The 15,488-nt window shown below is 44.4% G+C and overlaps 2 protein-coding genes across 3 annotated transcripts; both read right to left on the bottom strand.

Annotated features, from left to right (window-relative positions):
• Positions 1–124: 124 nt before the first annotated feature.
• Positions 125–4,606, bottom strand: stx5a (syntaxin 5A). 2 transcript variants are annotated; one of them, XM_067247579.1, is made up of 10 exons: positions 4,500–4,606; positions 3,678–3,807; positions 3,463–3,533; positions 3,240–3,295; positions 3,083–3,153; positions 2,743–2,916; positions 2,488–2,569; positions 1,959–2,062; positions 1,677–1,798; positions 125–1,487 (listed from the first exon to the last, which is right to left on the bottom strand). In XM_067247579.1, the coding sequence occupies exons 2-10, from the start codon at positions 3,738–3,740 to the stop codon at positions 1,328–1,330; spliced, it is 903 nt and encodes a 300-aa protein (XP_067103680.1). In that variant the 5' UTR covers positions 3,741–3,807; positions 4,500–4,606; the 3' UTR covers positions 125–1,327. The 2 variants fall into 2 exon arrangements, with proteins under 2 accessions (XP_067103680.1, XP_067103679.1); XM_067247578.1 differs by having other exon boundaries at positions 3,678–3,928; positions 4,500–4,564.
• A 4,849-nt stretch (positions 4,607–9,455) lies between these two features.
• vegfba (vascular endothelial growth factor Ba) lies at positions 9,456–14,234 on the bottom strand. The gene is made up of 8 exons (XM_067248021.1): positions 14,157–14,234; positions 12,622–12,667; positions 12,178–12,374; positions 12,024–12,097; positions 11,872–11,904; positions 10,988–11,059; positions 10,095–10,298; positions 9,456–10,000 (listed from the first exon to the last, which is right to left on the bottom strand). Exons 1-8 carry the CDS (start codon positions 14,232–14,234, stop codon positions 9,979–9,981), a joined length of 726 nt encoding a protein of 241 aa, XP_067104122.1. The 3' UTR covers positions 9,456–9,978.
• Between the last annotated feature and the right edge of the window lie 1,254 nt (positions 14,235–15,488).

The following is a 15,488-nucleotide window of genomic DNA, read 5'->3' as shown; positions in this document are numbered from 1 at the left end:
TGCAACCTCTTGATCTGCAGTTAAGTGTGACCACTGAGCTTATAAACATCCCTATAGACTTTCAAAAGCTTTTACTCAGGTACTATCTTCTTAGGGAAAGTAAAACAAGAGCCCCCTTAGACAATATTCCCATTATTCTTTTAATATGCACTTCTATTACATTATCACTATTTTCACTTTATACACTGAAGTCAAGGCATTTGGCTAGAAAAAAGGGAAAAATAGCTTTTTCTTAAAAAGTTCTGGTCATTAAATAACAGGCTGTACATCCACTGTCTGCCCTCAGAAAGAGAGAGCAATATAGAGATAGACCATCTTAAAAGGTCCAAACTGACAGCTGTAGAGAAGATAAAGAAGTTTTTTTGGAGTGTCACTTCACCAGAGTATGCTTTCAGGTCTGCATTGTCTGGTCACAATCAGCATGCACATCTGGTCACACCACCTGCCACAAGTTGCCAACCTGACAAATCAACATAAACCATTGACATGGGAACCGGGCCAGCGGCAATGTGTTCCGTCAAGAGAAATCACAGACTGTCCCGATTAATGACCAGGTGCACGTTGTTATGACTAGAATTTGCAGGGAGAAAGCTCCCTTCAGTCAAACTCACATTGTACACTGTACCTTCACACGGCAAGCTGTTCGGACCATGACAGAAGATCAAATGTCTTTATAGTACTCATTTGGCAAATGTAACACCCCCCCCCCCCTTCAAACTGTGATTGTGAACAATTAATGATAGTCTCTCTTAAATAAAAAGAGAATAACAAAGTGGAACATAAACCCTAAAGATTAGAATTTGAGTGACGTATGCGTGCCCCTTTTTTCACAGGCAGGAAATGGAATAAGCACTTCCTGTTACAACCAACCAATCGTCTGTGACGATGCAGGGAGGGGGGTAATCAAAACCAAATAAAAAAAACTAGTTTGCAGAATCAAACCATTAAATAATATCCATTTTTGATTAAATGTTTATGGTCAGTTAGTCTAAGATAACATACAGAGCAGAGTGTATTCTGCTTTTACTATTCAAAGTGGGTTTAGATAATTTATCCAGTCATTAGGGTTATTACAGTCTCTCCAGGTAGAGAATAGGTCAGTCGAACCAAAGGTGTGAGAGAACCTCTCTCTTCACTCTCTTCACTTTAGAGATGGCAGACTACTGGAATTTCTTCATTTGCATCTTGGACCATCCATTACATCTTCCTGTCAGTGCCTTATGTGGCTATGGTAACAACCCCTTCCTCTCGGCCATTGTTCGCCTCGCGCACCCCCCACCCCCCCCCCCCCCCCCATCGTCCTGGTCCATCAGTCGCCTGCCGCCTCTCAGGCGAAGAAGACCACAAAGACGATGAAGAACACAACGAGGACGAGGAAGATCTTGATCATGAGCCAGCGGTTGGAGGAGACCGTCTGGAAGTATTTGAGGATTTCCGTGTGAGCCGCCTCCACGTTTAACTGGGTGTCCTCCACATTGGCATCAATCCTGGATGGGGGGGGACAGGGGGGTTAGATCTGATGCTACTGCTCTCAATTCAGACAAGGGACATCATGGTAGCTATGGGTTGAGATGATGAGTTACAAAACATGGTCACCCCTTCCCCCGTCTTTACTTTCTCGCCCTCTTTTTCCTTCTCTCTTTTATCACCCCCTTGTCCACTTCTCCTATCCTCACCTGGTGATGGTTTCCTCCTGCTCCTTGACCATGTGAGCCAGCTGTTGGAAGATTGAGCCCAGCTCCACGATGGTGCTCTCAATGTTCTGCATGGTGTCAGCTCGGCTCTGGATATACGAGTCCTGTGGCGCATACACACACACGGGATCCCGATGAAACACACAAAGCGTGACGCGTGAACAAACAAGCACGAGAACACAAGCAGGCGCCGTGCACGGTGGAATAGGCTAATGTCAGAGTAATACAGGATTGCAGTGAAATAGTTCATCCAGGTGTGTCTACCTGCTCGTCGATGAGCTGGAGCTGCAGCGGGTTAGCCTGGGAGTCCATGTCGATGGCCACCTCACCGTGACTCCGGGACTCATCCTGCATCAACACTGAGCTCTCTGGGAGGAGCACGGGATAGAACACACATTTACATTACATTTAGTCATTTAGCAGACACTCTTATCCAGAGCGACTTACAGTAAGTACAGGAACATTCCCCCCGAAGCAAGTGGGGTGAAGTGCCTTGCCCAAGGACACAACATAATTTTGCACGGCCGGGAATCAAACTGGCAACCTTCAGATTACTAGCCTGACTCTCTCACCACTCAGCCATCTGACTCCCTGACACAGTTCATTGCACGGCAAAAAAACATCTTACCTGATATAGGATACATTTTAATTATAGTATGTTTACAGCCAAGACAGGCTTTCTTAAAGCAAGGACATTACTAATAGACCTGGGTAATGGAGGGTTTTTTTTTTTTTCGCTAAATGGTGAAAGGTGTAGAATTCCAGGAGTCTGAGAGGAGGCATGTTGACTTACTGAAGTTGTTGGCGAGGAGAGTAGATGAGGAGACGGGCGGCTGAGAGAACTGCTCTCTTCTGCTACGCTGCTGCTTCAGGTTCTGAAGGAAAGAAGAGCAAGCGAGGAGTGAAAGAAGGAATTTCTATGTGGTGGAACACCAAGAGTCACATTCAATCAGATCTACCATAACCTGATAAAACATGAGTGCAAGTGGCCTCAAAAAGTAACTCAATGCATGCAGAAAATATCATAAGTCTTTGGGAACAATCTTACCTCAGTTCGTACTTCTAGAACCGACTTGAAGTCGTTGGACATGCAGGCCAGTTTGGACTGCAGAGAGACCACGATAGTGTTGGAGTGGGTCTGGATGTGGCGCCCCCCCGGGGCCCCCCGCGACCGCACCAGGTCCTGCAGCTGGGCTATCTGCTTGTTCAGGCTGTTGATGTCCTGAGGGACACACACGCAGCGGGGTAAGGGAAGAAAGTGAAAACAGACCAAGACATGAGGAAAGACGACACAGGCCATAAACTGAGAGAAAATAGTCATATTGCATTGTTTAAGGAGCCATAATTATATTACTATATAGGTTCAGGGCTACGCCAAGATACTTTACCTGTTTGATGATGTAAGTTAACTCCTCAATCTCCACAGCCTTGTCGTCAAACAGAGATTTTCTTTTAGCCACTGAAATATGAAGACAAATGTGTTCATGCTTTTCATAGTTTGTAGATACATTCACAAATGCTTAAATGGCAAGAGGAGAGGCTTACATATGGTGAGTTTCTCCAGTTTAGCAAATGTGTTACTCAAGTCTCTCCCAATTCTCCTGGAAGAGAGGAATGCAGGATGCCGCTTGAATCAATTAATAATGACAACATTCTGTCGGTGTTGGTGGCATGTTGTAATGGTAGAAGTGGAAAATCGTATTAAAAAGGTTACATTATTGTATTTAAAATGTTAGTAATGTTAATCAATAAGAGATGAGAAACTCACTTGGCCATGACTGTGAAGTCACTTCGCTGTTTGAGAGCACTGAGGGCCGGTTTACTGGGTTGAACACCATTCTATAGAGAGATTATAGGGGAGAAGAGAAACAGGGGTTATCGGCAAAATATAGTGGAGAAGCGATAGTCTGTTTTCTAGGTGCAAGCAATGCTTGCTCTCATCACCTGATAACCATATCAGCTTCTCACGTTTATTCCACGTACCTGTCTTCCTTGAAGGGATTTGCAGGCCGACTGAAACTCGATAGTCCTATCCCGGCACGTCATCCTGCCACTGCAGATGACTCGCCAAAGCACTAGACCGGGACGGTTAGCTACTGTGGATGATGAACAACTGTGGTATATTGTACAGAGTGGTTGGTTATCCTCGTCAATAGTCTCTGTTAGGCCACAGCGTAGGACTACTTTCAGATCTGAGGCAGAGACCCGTGACCATTGATGCTCAGATACATGTTCTGTGGTAAAACAATGATAAAGCAAATTGTTAGCTAGCCTAACTAGCAATCTGACACAATGTTTGGCAAGGTTTTGCCGTAGCAACTTTGACGAAAGAGTCTGACTGACGACTTAGCTAACGTTACATCGATTGTCTATAAACCACATACATAGTGCTAACAACAACGAATCAGCTAACTAGCTACTGTAGTAGCTAGAGAGCTAGCATTAATACACTGAACTAACGTCGACAGACGAAACACAGCCTTTTCAGTTACATTTTCAGTCTTTGTTGTGGAATCAAGATAGCCAGCTACTTAGCAGGGTTGATTGTCGTAGACATTGTCCGACAATAATCAAACTTTCATTCCCCCATCGAATGGGCCGAGCTAGTTAAAGAGCCCACCATCCTCCATCAGTCGCATACACAGCTGATTATGTGTGGCGGAAAGCTAGATAGCTAACGGCTAATTGGTAAATCGGCCGTCGTTTGTCAATTTACAGGTGAAACGATTCGACCCAAATCAAGAATGAATATAATTCAACGACCGTATCTAACGCCAATTTCAAAATCTTATTGGTTTTACTTACTTTAACTGGCTATTCTTCAATACGACTTCATAAACCTCTAGATGTTTCCAACAAGCCGACTCCTAGTTAACTTGGAATCCGGGTTATTTCCGGATCCTGACGTCACTGCCACGTCCACCAGTCCGTCTTTTAGCTCGTTAAAACTAGAATTCTCCACGTGGTGTCGCTACAATCCATCTTATCAAGACTGTTTCTGATTTTTGTCAATCGAATGATTAAAATTGACTGTAGATAGTACAAAAAAACACGTAAAACCCTGATTAGTTAGTGTTGGAGCATTTAAATGTTACAATAAGAAGCCAAATGCAAACGTTCACCAAAGTAAAAAGGGACATACCCAGTTTTAGGGAGTAAGAGTCGAAGGCTGTGTGAGACAGGCTCAGCTGGTGATACGCTACAGAAAGAAAACAGACAGACAGTGATAACATCCAGAGCTTGCTCTGATCTCTTACACCTGCTGGTACCCGTACCCTTACCCCAACATGAGCTAACATGTAGAGACCACAACTATTCCCTTACCTATGCTGTACCCCTCTCACCTTTCTTCTCCTCCAGCTCACCTTATCTCCCCCTTACCTATGTTCTACCCCTCTCACCTTTATTCTCCTCCAGCTCACCTTATCTACCAACCTTCACCCTTTTCTCTCATCCTTTTTTGTTGTTCCGTTTTTCGTTGTCTCATTACCTCTCCCCGATTTTGCTAAGAACCGACTGAGGCTACAATGACCAATAAGATGTATTAAAAGATATTGGGCATAGGGAGGGTAGGCTGATTACAAGTCAGCCTATCTTCCAGTTGACTCAATCATTCATTAGGTCCGGTATCCTTTGGTTTAGAAAGACTGATGAGTCAAAGCAGAACCTGGGGATGCATGTTTCTGAAGCTGATAACAGTGTTTGTTTTTTTCATTTGTTCTCTGAAATCTCACAGGACTTTACACAACATTCACTTTCCTGTCAGATCAAGACTGGCCACACAGTCAACATACACAGAATACGCACATTATGCTTGTTTTCTCTCTCTCTCTCTCTCTCTCTCTCTCTCTCTCTCTCTCTCTCTCTCTCTCTCTCTCTCTCTCTCTCTCTCTCTCTCTCTCTCTCTCTCTCTCTCTCTCTCTCTCTCTCTCTCTCTCTCTCTCTCTCTCTCTCTCTCTCTCTCTCTCTCTCTCTCTCTCTCTCTCTCTCTCTCTCTCTCTCTCTCTCTCTCTCTCTCTCTCTCTCTCTCTCTCTCTCTCTCTCTCTCTCTCTCTCTCTCTCTCTCTCTCTCTCTCTCTCTCTCTCTCTCTCTCTCTCTCTCTCTCTCTCACACACACACACACACACACAAACACACACACAAACACACACACAGATACAATCTAAATACACACTAACTTGCAGTCAGATACCGTCCAGTACCTGCTTCAACACAGCTGCTGCTACAAAAGCAAAGGAAAACATGCCTGGCGTTTTTTTATCATTACAAAAACATGACTCCACACACACACAGAAAGGTGGAAAAATACAGGAAACTGCGTTCACCAATGGTTGTGAAGAGAAAGAGAGAGAGCTAAAGAGAGGAACAAACACAGACAGGGCCACACTCCACATATCATGACATCTCTGCAGGGTCAGCGCCAAGATGGCAGTAGAGCTGTGTGTCTCCACCATTGTTTATCACCAACATCAGAGGCCTCTGGCAGAAATGTACCAATGTCTGTAGAGTGGTTTAGAAACAGAGATTTAGTGATGAAAAGGCATCTCAGTCTCCTGATGGATGAGTCACTCCCTCTCTCCCTCCCTCTGTCTCCCTAATCTGCAGGCTGCTATATTTAGTTACTGGCTGGCCGCCCTCTCTGACAGGTAGGCCAGCATCAGCCTTGAGCTCTCTCTCTCTCTTTCTTTTGCGCTTTCTCAGGGTAGGGAGGGCCCAAAACACCAGCCGCATCCATCACACTCTCTCCCTCACGCACGCACGCACACACACACACACACACACAGTATGTGGTGATGGGAATGGCAATATTCAAGTGTATAATCAGACTCTGCGGCCATTCATAACTAATCATTATACCCTGTTCTCTACAGCAATAATTAATTTGAGTAGACCATTATTAAGTATAGTCTTCAACAAAACCCAATACCAAATTCACAGGTTTTATCAACATGAATAGCAATATCAGCTAAATAAACACAGACACAGACATACATCACTCACTGGCCCCCTCCCCTCCTGATACACACACACATGCACACACACAAACACACACACACATAACGCACAGTCAGTAATTCTGTAGTCCCTGACTCAGCACAGTTCAGGTGGGGAGGAGGAGAGAGACAATATTATTTCTCATATCATCACGTCACTCACACTCACACTCTGTCCCCAACTCCCAGGGTGCAACTGTAATCATCACTCTGTTTATCTTTCATTACCGACAATAGCGATGAAAAAAGAGAGGTGGAGAGGAGGGAAGGAGAGAGGTGAATTGGAAAAGGGAAATTCAATCTAAAACATTAAAGGGAGGTATTGGATCCAAACAAGACATTGTTAAACTACCAGAGGAAGAAAATAATTCAACATTCTACCAAAAAGAAGACATTTCCTTTAATAACTGCTGTAACATTGCATCATGAACGTTTTGAACATTTCCTGGTAGTATCAACATTTTTAACAGCACACCACGCATGTTTACACGAACATTAAATGATGATTCATCAAAATACACTGTGACGCAACACAGCCTTGGTTTGTAGTACACATACATACACACACACATTCACTCACTCACTCACACATCCAATAGGGCACAAATGGTGTAGCAGCAGTAATAGCAGTATAATCATCATCACAAATATTACAACTGTGGAATAGACTGTGGCACCTGAATGGTATGTATGATGGACAGAACGGATGCTCTAGGTGGTACACAACATCACAGTGGATTATAAGACATTATAAGATCTTTAACATAGCTAGTTAAGTGATGATCTACTTGTCACAACAGAGTACTAAGACACTGGGTGCTAGGGCTACATGTCGAGTATACAGCTCGTGTGTTGACAAGAACAGTGGCTACCACATTGATATTGGGTACTAATGAACAATATTGTTATTGACATGCCATTTGCTTTATATCATACTGCTGAATGAATATAAAAGGCTATTTCCCCTATGGTTTTTCAGCACAGTGACTTGAGTCTCTTGTCATGGATACATCATGCAGAGCAACAAGCTAACTAGAGCAACAAGTGGCTAGACAAGAGGCGCTGGCAGGAAACCTATAGCTACCCACAGTGTGCATTGGTGTTCAATAACCAATGTCAAACTACTACAAGACTGTCTGGGTTTGCAGTCATGAGCACAATGCTGTTCAATGGAACTCAAAAACCTGTGAATAGCCGGATGAACCATCCAGGAAATAGCTTGATATGTTGTGAGTGGATCCAACTGATGGACATTAAGGTACAATTCTGCTACATCTGGGCCGATGTGTCAAGTCACAGAGTTTGTGTTACCAACGTGTGGGGTAAATCTGGGTCGTTGAACACAGGATAGACAGCAGGAGAGCAATAACAGATATCCAACAAGTAGGAAGAAACAGATTTATGAGTCAGGATAGTGGGTTTCAATAGGTAGTAATACGAGGTAGTGAAAGGGGACTTGGGTGATTCTTTTAAGTGACAACAATAGTTCATTTAATGGCAGGTCTAGAGTGCCTGCCTCTGTCTCTCAAAGGGCCCAACACTATTTCTTAGTGATGGTCCCTCTAATACAAACAGACCTGTGGCTGTAGCTTTAGCCAATCAGAGACAAACTGTTCAAACAGTGATGGATTTGCACAATCCCTGCCAGCATCAGCCAGGGGAGGTGAGGCCATGTGATTCTACCAGATAAATAAATATGTTCCGTTTCACATGACTAGCAATCTCATCCCGGCGACACACATCAACAAAAATGGAAATACTGTTTTGCCAATGTTTCCATTGTACAGCACTGGGAACCAGTATATGCTTGGATTCTGTGTGATTATTTGAGTTACACATTCTAATGTATCATGTCCAGTTTTTTAAGCCAATGTGAGCTTTCTGTTTAAATTCAACATGGCAGAGCACATGTTTAGATGCCTTGTGTGTACATAGCCGGCCACCCAGTGTGACTCTTTATATAGACGGATTAGGGACAAACACAAAAAAACACATTCCCACAATAAACGTCTACAGCATCTTTCAAAATACATAAGAAAATATAACATAAAATACTGTATACAAATAGAATATGGTAGCAAAAACAACACGAAATATAAACATTTCTGAACATTTATTTTCCAAACAAGCTTATACTTACCTGCAGAAAACTGAAATTGTGAGCAAATGCATTTGTGGACACAATATATGTGTATCTGTATGTTTGCACAGTATATAGTGTATGCATGTATGTACAAACATACAGTATGTGTGTATGTGTGCACTTGTATCAACCTGTGGACGGCCGCCAGGCCTCATTATTGTCATTCCCCTCACTACCCAGCCTGAGTGAAGATCTCTTTCACTCAGGGAGGAGTGTGTGTGTGTGTGTGGGGGGGTGGGGGGGGGGGGGGGGGTGGAGACAAAAAGATAATCAAACAAATGGGAGAATAGGCCCTCAGTGGTCCTGCCTGCGGCCGTATGCTGAGGGTGAATGACAGAGTGGGATGAAGGCATGGTAACCCATCTGTGCCATTTACGGCATGGACCACACAGGCTCAGTCTATCCAGCCATTCAACACACTTAGCTACACAACCACGAGGCTGCATGCCGACCCTTGTATGTAAACGACATACTGTATGGCCGCTGTCTGTGTTTGTGTGTTGGTCTGTGTGTGTTTACTACAAAGGGGCATTGCGGTCCTTCTTTCAAAAGTCCATCCATGTTGCCTTTTGCTTGACCCTGGTTTCAAACTCCTGATGACGTTTCTATTTACAAGTCAGTAGTGTTCCCCAAAAGAGCAGTTATATCAGGTACTCCATTGCCATCACTGTAGCCTTGAACATTTCCTCAGTGAGTTCATCTGTTGCTTACAGGCAAAGACAACACAGGCCCGCTGTCAAAACTGATCTGGGACCAGGCTTTGAAGTTCTGTTGTCACATGAGTCTGGGAATTGTGAGCCTTGAATGCTGGGAAGATGAGTCCCAGTCCCAGTTTGAGTGACCAATCCACTTCTTAACTTTGCCAGCAGAACAAGTTAGCTGTATACCTTGTCCCTATCTGGCCCCGTCTCCTAGGGCGATATGGGTGGCACATGCATATGACAGAGAAGCCGTTAAGTGCACAGATAGTCATTTGATGACAAGATACACAACACAGATATACTCTACTGCAGAAATGGTATGTGAACATTTACATTTATGGATATTAAGGGAGAGCCTGTTAGAGGTATTAAAAGAGAGAGATAGTAAGAGAGAGAGGAAGGAGAGGAGGAGAGCAAGAAAGAAAGAGAAACAGAGATGAAGAAATCATCGCCTCCTGGCATCACATCTAAAAAGAAAAAGTGAAAAAGAGAATCAGATTCTAATAGTACATGATGTATTAAAGGGTTTTCCTTAAAGGTTGTGGTTATGTGACAGCTGACCTGCAGAGTCTTGGGTTGAGTCTCCTGCCTTTCTGAATGCAGTTCTCCGAAGTGACTGTACAATGGCACTGACATGATTGTAAGTCGACAACCCACTTCCTCCCCGGGCAGGGCGGGCATGGGGAAGTAGGGGTGGAGGGAAGAGAAGGGGGCGGAGGAGGGGTAGAGGGAGGATTAGGGCGAGGACCAGGAGTAAAGGGGGTTCTATGGATAAAAAATTGAAACGTTTAGGTTCAAATTCAAATGTAGGAACACACAGAAACATCTCTCTATCGTTCTATTCTCTATGGTCCTTTTTACTCATATGAACTGCTCTGTGAGTCTCCCTCCCTCCATCCCTCCTGTCTCCCAGGCTGCGTCTTGAGAGACGCCTGTGGGTACCAGACCATCTGGGGCGGGGTTAACCGACCCTCGCCCTCGTCTGGGAGGCTTCACCAACTTAATATAGTGACTTAATGAAACGGCAGAGACCATCTTTGTTTGAGCCTGGGATGGCTTGCCCCAGAGAAAAGAAGAAATGGTTTGTGCCAGATTTATGCCAATTAGCCAAATTTCACACCTGCCATCGCATGAATGAAGCCAAAGCAGAGTGATGGATGGGCAGAGGAGACAGAACGTCCAGACGAGGTGACATTTGACCCTACTGGGAGGAAATAACTGACAGGCTAACGGTAAAGGGAGTGAGATAAAAAAAAGGAAAACGAAGGCTGAATTCGCTCCCTTTCAACCTTTGTGGATGAGGGTCTTTGTGCTTAAGTCCTACGTGCATGCAGGTACACATGTACATACATGCATTCAAGCATCCACACATGCACATGTACACACACACTGTCACACACACACAATAATTGTGCATGAGGTACATGCAGAGGTTAACATATAGAGGTTCAAACCTTCCAGTTTTCTTTCGTTTGGATTGTCCTCTCTCCTTTTTCCGGCTTTTCCTGTTTGACCTGGGATCCTGTCTGTATAAGACAACACACACATTTTTGACACACATAAGCAGACCACAGATAGATCATAGTGTAAATACACAACACATTTTCGGCATTTCAACACCATTTGTGAACTTCCATATGGTCCCCTGGCCCAACTAGTCAAAAGAATGACTGCACCTCCTATTTCCTGCTCTTAGCAACTCTCTCTCTTTCTCTCTCTCGTACTTCACTCTCTACCCCCCTCCCCCCCCCACCCCCTCTACTCTCTCTCCTCTATCCCCCCTTTCTCTCCAGGCAGCAGGCACTGACTCCTGCCCAGCTTCAGAGGTCTGCGTCCTGCCAGAGAATGACTTTCTCAGAGGGTCAGAGGTGGTAGGTAGGAGGGGGGAACCATGTGATACAGCATAGGCCCTTACTAGCACCCCATACTCCCCACCCAGCCTCCACCACGGCACACGATACCCAACAGAAGCTCACAGGCAACAACAAAACCCTATTTCCAAGTTGCCGCTTTGCACAGCTGACAATTACATTCTGTCACAAATCAGCTTCAGATGCATCCATAACTGTGTAGTTTACATGTACAGGGGCAATCTGTTCATTTTGGTTCAGGACAAAACAGACATTGTTTTTCAGCAATGCATGTTTCTTACAGATTTTTTTTTATGGGGAGATGCATTAATTCATTAGGAATCAAATTAAGAGCACCTGGAGGTTGAGGTAATGCGTCTCTATGGAGACAGTGGGATGTGTCTTGTGGGTTATTAGAAGTCACACAGATGCCTATCACCAAGGGGTACATAGAGGTAAACACAAACACATTCACTGCAGTGTAGTACCTTTCAGGGGTTGAGTGGAGCTCCTCTTTCAATCTAAACAAAAAGACAGCATTACGTGAAACCAAACACACACTGAGTGAAAAAGTATATTTCCATATATGTGTATGTGTCGGTGAGTGTGTGTGTGTGTGTGTGTGTGCATTTGGGCTCACCTGCACTCACACTGACTATGCTCAATAAAGGGCAGCTGGATGAGTTCATGCTTCATAAAGGAGGTCTTCATGAGCTGCAGAGGTCAAACACACAAAGCGGGTTAAATGTGCAGAGTTTGCAAGTTTGTGTGTGTGTGTATGTGTTTGTGTTTACCTCCATTGTGACTGTGTGTGTGAGCAAGGGCACACACTCCAGGGCCTCGTCAGAGCAGCAGCCGCCACAGCGGCGCACCGACACACACGAGGGCACGAAGAGGTTGTGTGTTTCCCCTGGCAACTCCTGCCACACCTCTACCAGTGTGTCCCTGGGCTCACAGCCACTCCGGGAGTAGACCTCCAACCACCTCCTCACTGATGGTGGTGGGAGGGTGGGGGGGTAGACATATATAGGGAGGAAGGGAGTGTGAAGATTTACACAAATTGAGAGAGAGAAAAACAGACCTTTCACGTACCTACTGTATCACAAGGTCAGACCCCACCACATACCGACTCACAACACTGTATAAATTGTATATACACCTCATTCCAGCACACACACTTTAAATTTTCCAGGATGTTCATATGCGTGCCTGGTTGAAAGTAAGGGAAAGGCATGTACCTTCTCTGGATTTGGGGGAGTCTGCAGCTGGTCGCCAGTGAGCTAGCTGGGTGGGAGGGTTGAGAGAGAAAAAGACAAGGAGAGGAAGAGCGATAGGGAGAAAGAGACAGGGACGGGAAAAGCAAGCGAGAGAGAAAGCGATAGAGAGGTGAGAAATCCACTTTGCACAGTTTACATTGCACTTGTTCTCATGACCTAATGTATGTGACTGCCCCTAGACCCATGTCCCGTGGTCAAAGACCTAGGTAACACCACATACCTTGACAAGGAAAAAACACACCCACAGAGATTCGCACACAGACAGCATGCCATTATTGAGCCTAGCGTGTAGACCAAGGCCACTGCTGAGAGAATGTAGACTTTGCCCAATTGCCCCCTTTTAACCGCCTTGTCCCCCCTACACCTCCCCCCTCCCTCCTCCCCACACCCAGCACCCTGTGCTCTCTCTCCTAGTTGCTAGTTTGCCCCAGATTGATTACAAGTGTGTGGCCATTTTGTGTGCACTCACAGTTAAAAGTACAAGAAGAGTAATGCCTGAAAGCTAATTTGGATTTCTGTTGTATGTGAGCAATGACACATACTGTACAATCCGATTAAATTACACTCCCCTGCCAATAAGCACAAAGGTTCGAAATGAGTGACACACAAAACACACACACACCGCGTAATAACAGTGGCAGGAAGCTCATGATGCAGGGGCAGTCCGTCAGTCTCTCACACACTTCAAAAGTCAGATGCTCCCTGGAGAGCAGACTGAGATGGATAGAGGTATTGAGCTGTGGGGTCCACTTTGTGTGTGTATGAGTGTGTGAGAGTGTGAGAGTGTGTGTGTGTGTGTGTGTGTGTGTGGACAGAGAGAGAGAAGGGAGCCCAACATCCATCTAACAGGATCCATCCGTGAAATTAGATACCATTCCGTGCTAAATGTCCGTGTGCTAAGGACACATGTACAGTAAACAAAATACAAATTCCCATAAAAAAATCCATGAAGATGTATTGACTTATTTCATGTAGCGTCTAGAACCCTCGACTGGGATCTTGACAGGATTAACATATCACAATGCCAGGAGCTGATCCCACGCAGCTTTGGGGCACAGCTTGTTCTTGATATAAAGACTAGACGAAAATAAAACCGTCCCTCTGACACATGAAGGGTTGCATGTCAGTGAGAAAGAAGAGTAAATCAACTAAACTGTCTTGGACTGATGTTTCTCATTGTCCAGTAACTCCAATAAGCCCATAGCTGCCTGGAGAAAGTATATGCTAGTCATGCTGTCTGGCAATAATGGTAGGCCTATAGTGCCAAGGGTGGGCCACTTTACAGAAATGTAGAATACAAAATATAGACACAATAATAACAATGACAAAAACAACTACTTGAAACGTAAAAAATGCATCTCAACGACATTTCCAAATTATTTCTTTCAATTATTAATGCAAAGACATGGGCCTTTACTGAAAAACTATCCCTCCTCCGTTACCCCCCCCCCCCCCCCCCCAATAGCTTACCAACCATGTGGCAAAACTATACATACCTTGGCATGGGACGAGGATATTCTGGTGAGCAGGAGGAATTGAAACATTCCTAGAATAACTTGAAGTATAATCCCCATTGTGCCGTTGCCTACTCCAAAAGGAGAAGCAAAGAGATTTTTTTTAGGTCCAATCAAATTGGTTATTTTCGCCTCGTCTCTTCCTTCTCTTACCACTTGATTAAAAGCTCATATTCCACTTGTAGTTAACAGTCAAACATTGACAGCAGTGCCATCGCTCTTCCTTTGCACATGGAATAAAAATGTCACAATCAAACTGATGAATATCTATATCTTCCAGTCTATAGATTACTTAAGAATATATATAGACTGATATGACTTGGACTACTAGAAAACACGTAAAGCCTATGCAATTTATAATTCAATAGGCCTATCTATTACGCGCAATAACGCACCGATATGAATTCTATAAGAACTATTAGAACAATTAAAGCGCTGCATTTTAGACTAATTTCTGTCTCATTAGATCAAATTTCACTCGACTCATAAGAACTTTGAATAATGCCCCTTAATAGTCTACTTCCTCTGGAATGGGTAAGAAAAAAGCCGGTAACGTAATTCCATTGGTCGGCTCCCATTGAAATGGCCCGGTAAGCGTCAGGGGTGGCGTGATTTACAGGTCCATTTTCAGTCCCGAAGAAAATGTTTGGTGCGAACGTATCCTTATCACGTGAAACTGCCCAACAGCACATATATATATATATATTACCCTTTTATAGACTGGCCTCACAATATATTAGGCTATATGATTTCCGTTTATTCCTCCGGCAGCTTCAGTGCGCCTGTCTTCAATCATGTTGGCGACAGTGCCGCACACTTCCATGTCATACTGTTGGCAGAGTGAATCCACCGCTTTTTGGTAAAATGACGTTTCGTTCACAGCGCATCAAACCACGACTTGTCCTTCATCAAATCTCGTACAGAAGGTTGGAGTCTGGGGCACACTATCGGTTTGCAAGTAGAGAGTGTCTGGAGAGTGAGTCTGCATTTGTTATGATCGCTCTCCTCATTTCCTTTGCCCTTCAGAGCATAATTTTAAGACGCACTCGGCGCAACTCTGGATTCCGCGTAACCGTTGCACTGCCAACTTTTTCCAAATGGGACGAACGCACCCGCGCACGGCATACAGGTGAACCTCCCCCTGTTATTCGTCATTCAGCCTGCAAATCATTTACCAGGGCATCACTTCACTCTCAATACCCCCATAAATAACCATTAGAACAATTACAGAAGACAGCAGAGGAAAAAAATTTCTACTACCATTTTAATTGTATTTTGATTGTGCTCTCATCATCTCCCATACCCCTGCTCCAC

The sequence above is a fragment of the Osmerus mordax genome, chromosome 12 (genome assembly GCF_038355195.1).
Source record: "Osmerus mordax isolate fOsmMor3 chromosome 12, fOsmMor3.pri, whole genome shotgun sequence".
Classification (NCBI taxonomy): domain Eukaryota; kingdom Metazoa; phylum Chordata; class Actinopteri; order Osmeriformes; family Osmeridae; genus Osmerus; species Osmerus mordax.
This window is presented reverse-complemented; position numbering and strand designations above follow the sequence as displayed.

Coding starts and splice junctions, on each gene's coding strand:
- stx5a (XM_067247579.1), bottom strand. CDS start 3,740: ATGACGTGCCGGGATAGGACTATCGAGTTTCAGTCGGCCTGCAAATCC. Junction 2,063..2,487: donor TCTCCTCGCCAACAACTTCA/GTAAGTCAACAT, acceptor TGCTCCTCCCAG/AGAGCTCAGTGTTGATGCAG. Junction 1,799..1,958: donor TCCAGCTCATCGACGAGCAG/GTAGACACACCT, acceptor TATGCGCCACAG/GACTCGTATATCCAGAGCCG.
- vegfba (XM_067248021.1), bottom strand. CDS start 14,234: ATGGGGATTATACTTCAAGTTATTCTAGGAATGTTTCAATTCCTCCTG. Junction 12,375..12,621: donor CTCCCCCAAATCCAGAGAAG/GTACATGCCTTT, acceptor CACCACCATCAG/TGAGGAGGTGGTTGGAGGTC. Junction 10,001..10,094: donor CTCAACCCAAGACTCTGCAG/GTCAGCTGTCAC, acceptor TTTTCTTTTTAG/ATGTGATGCCAGGAGGCGAT.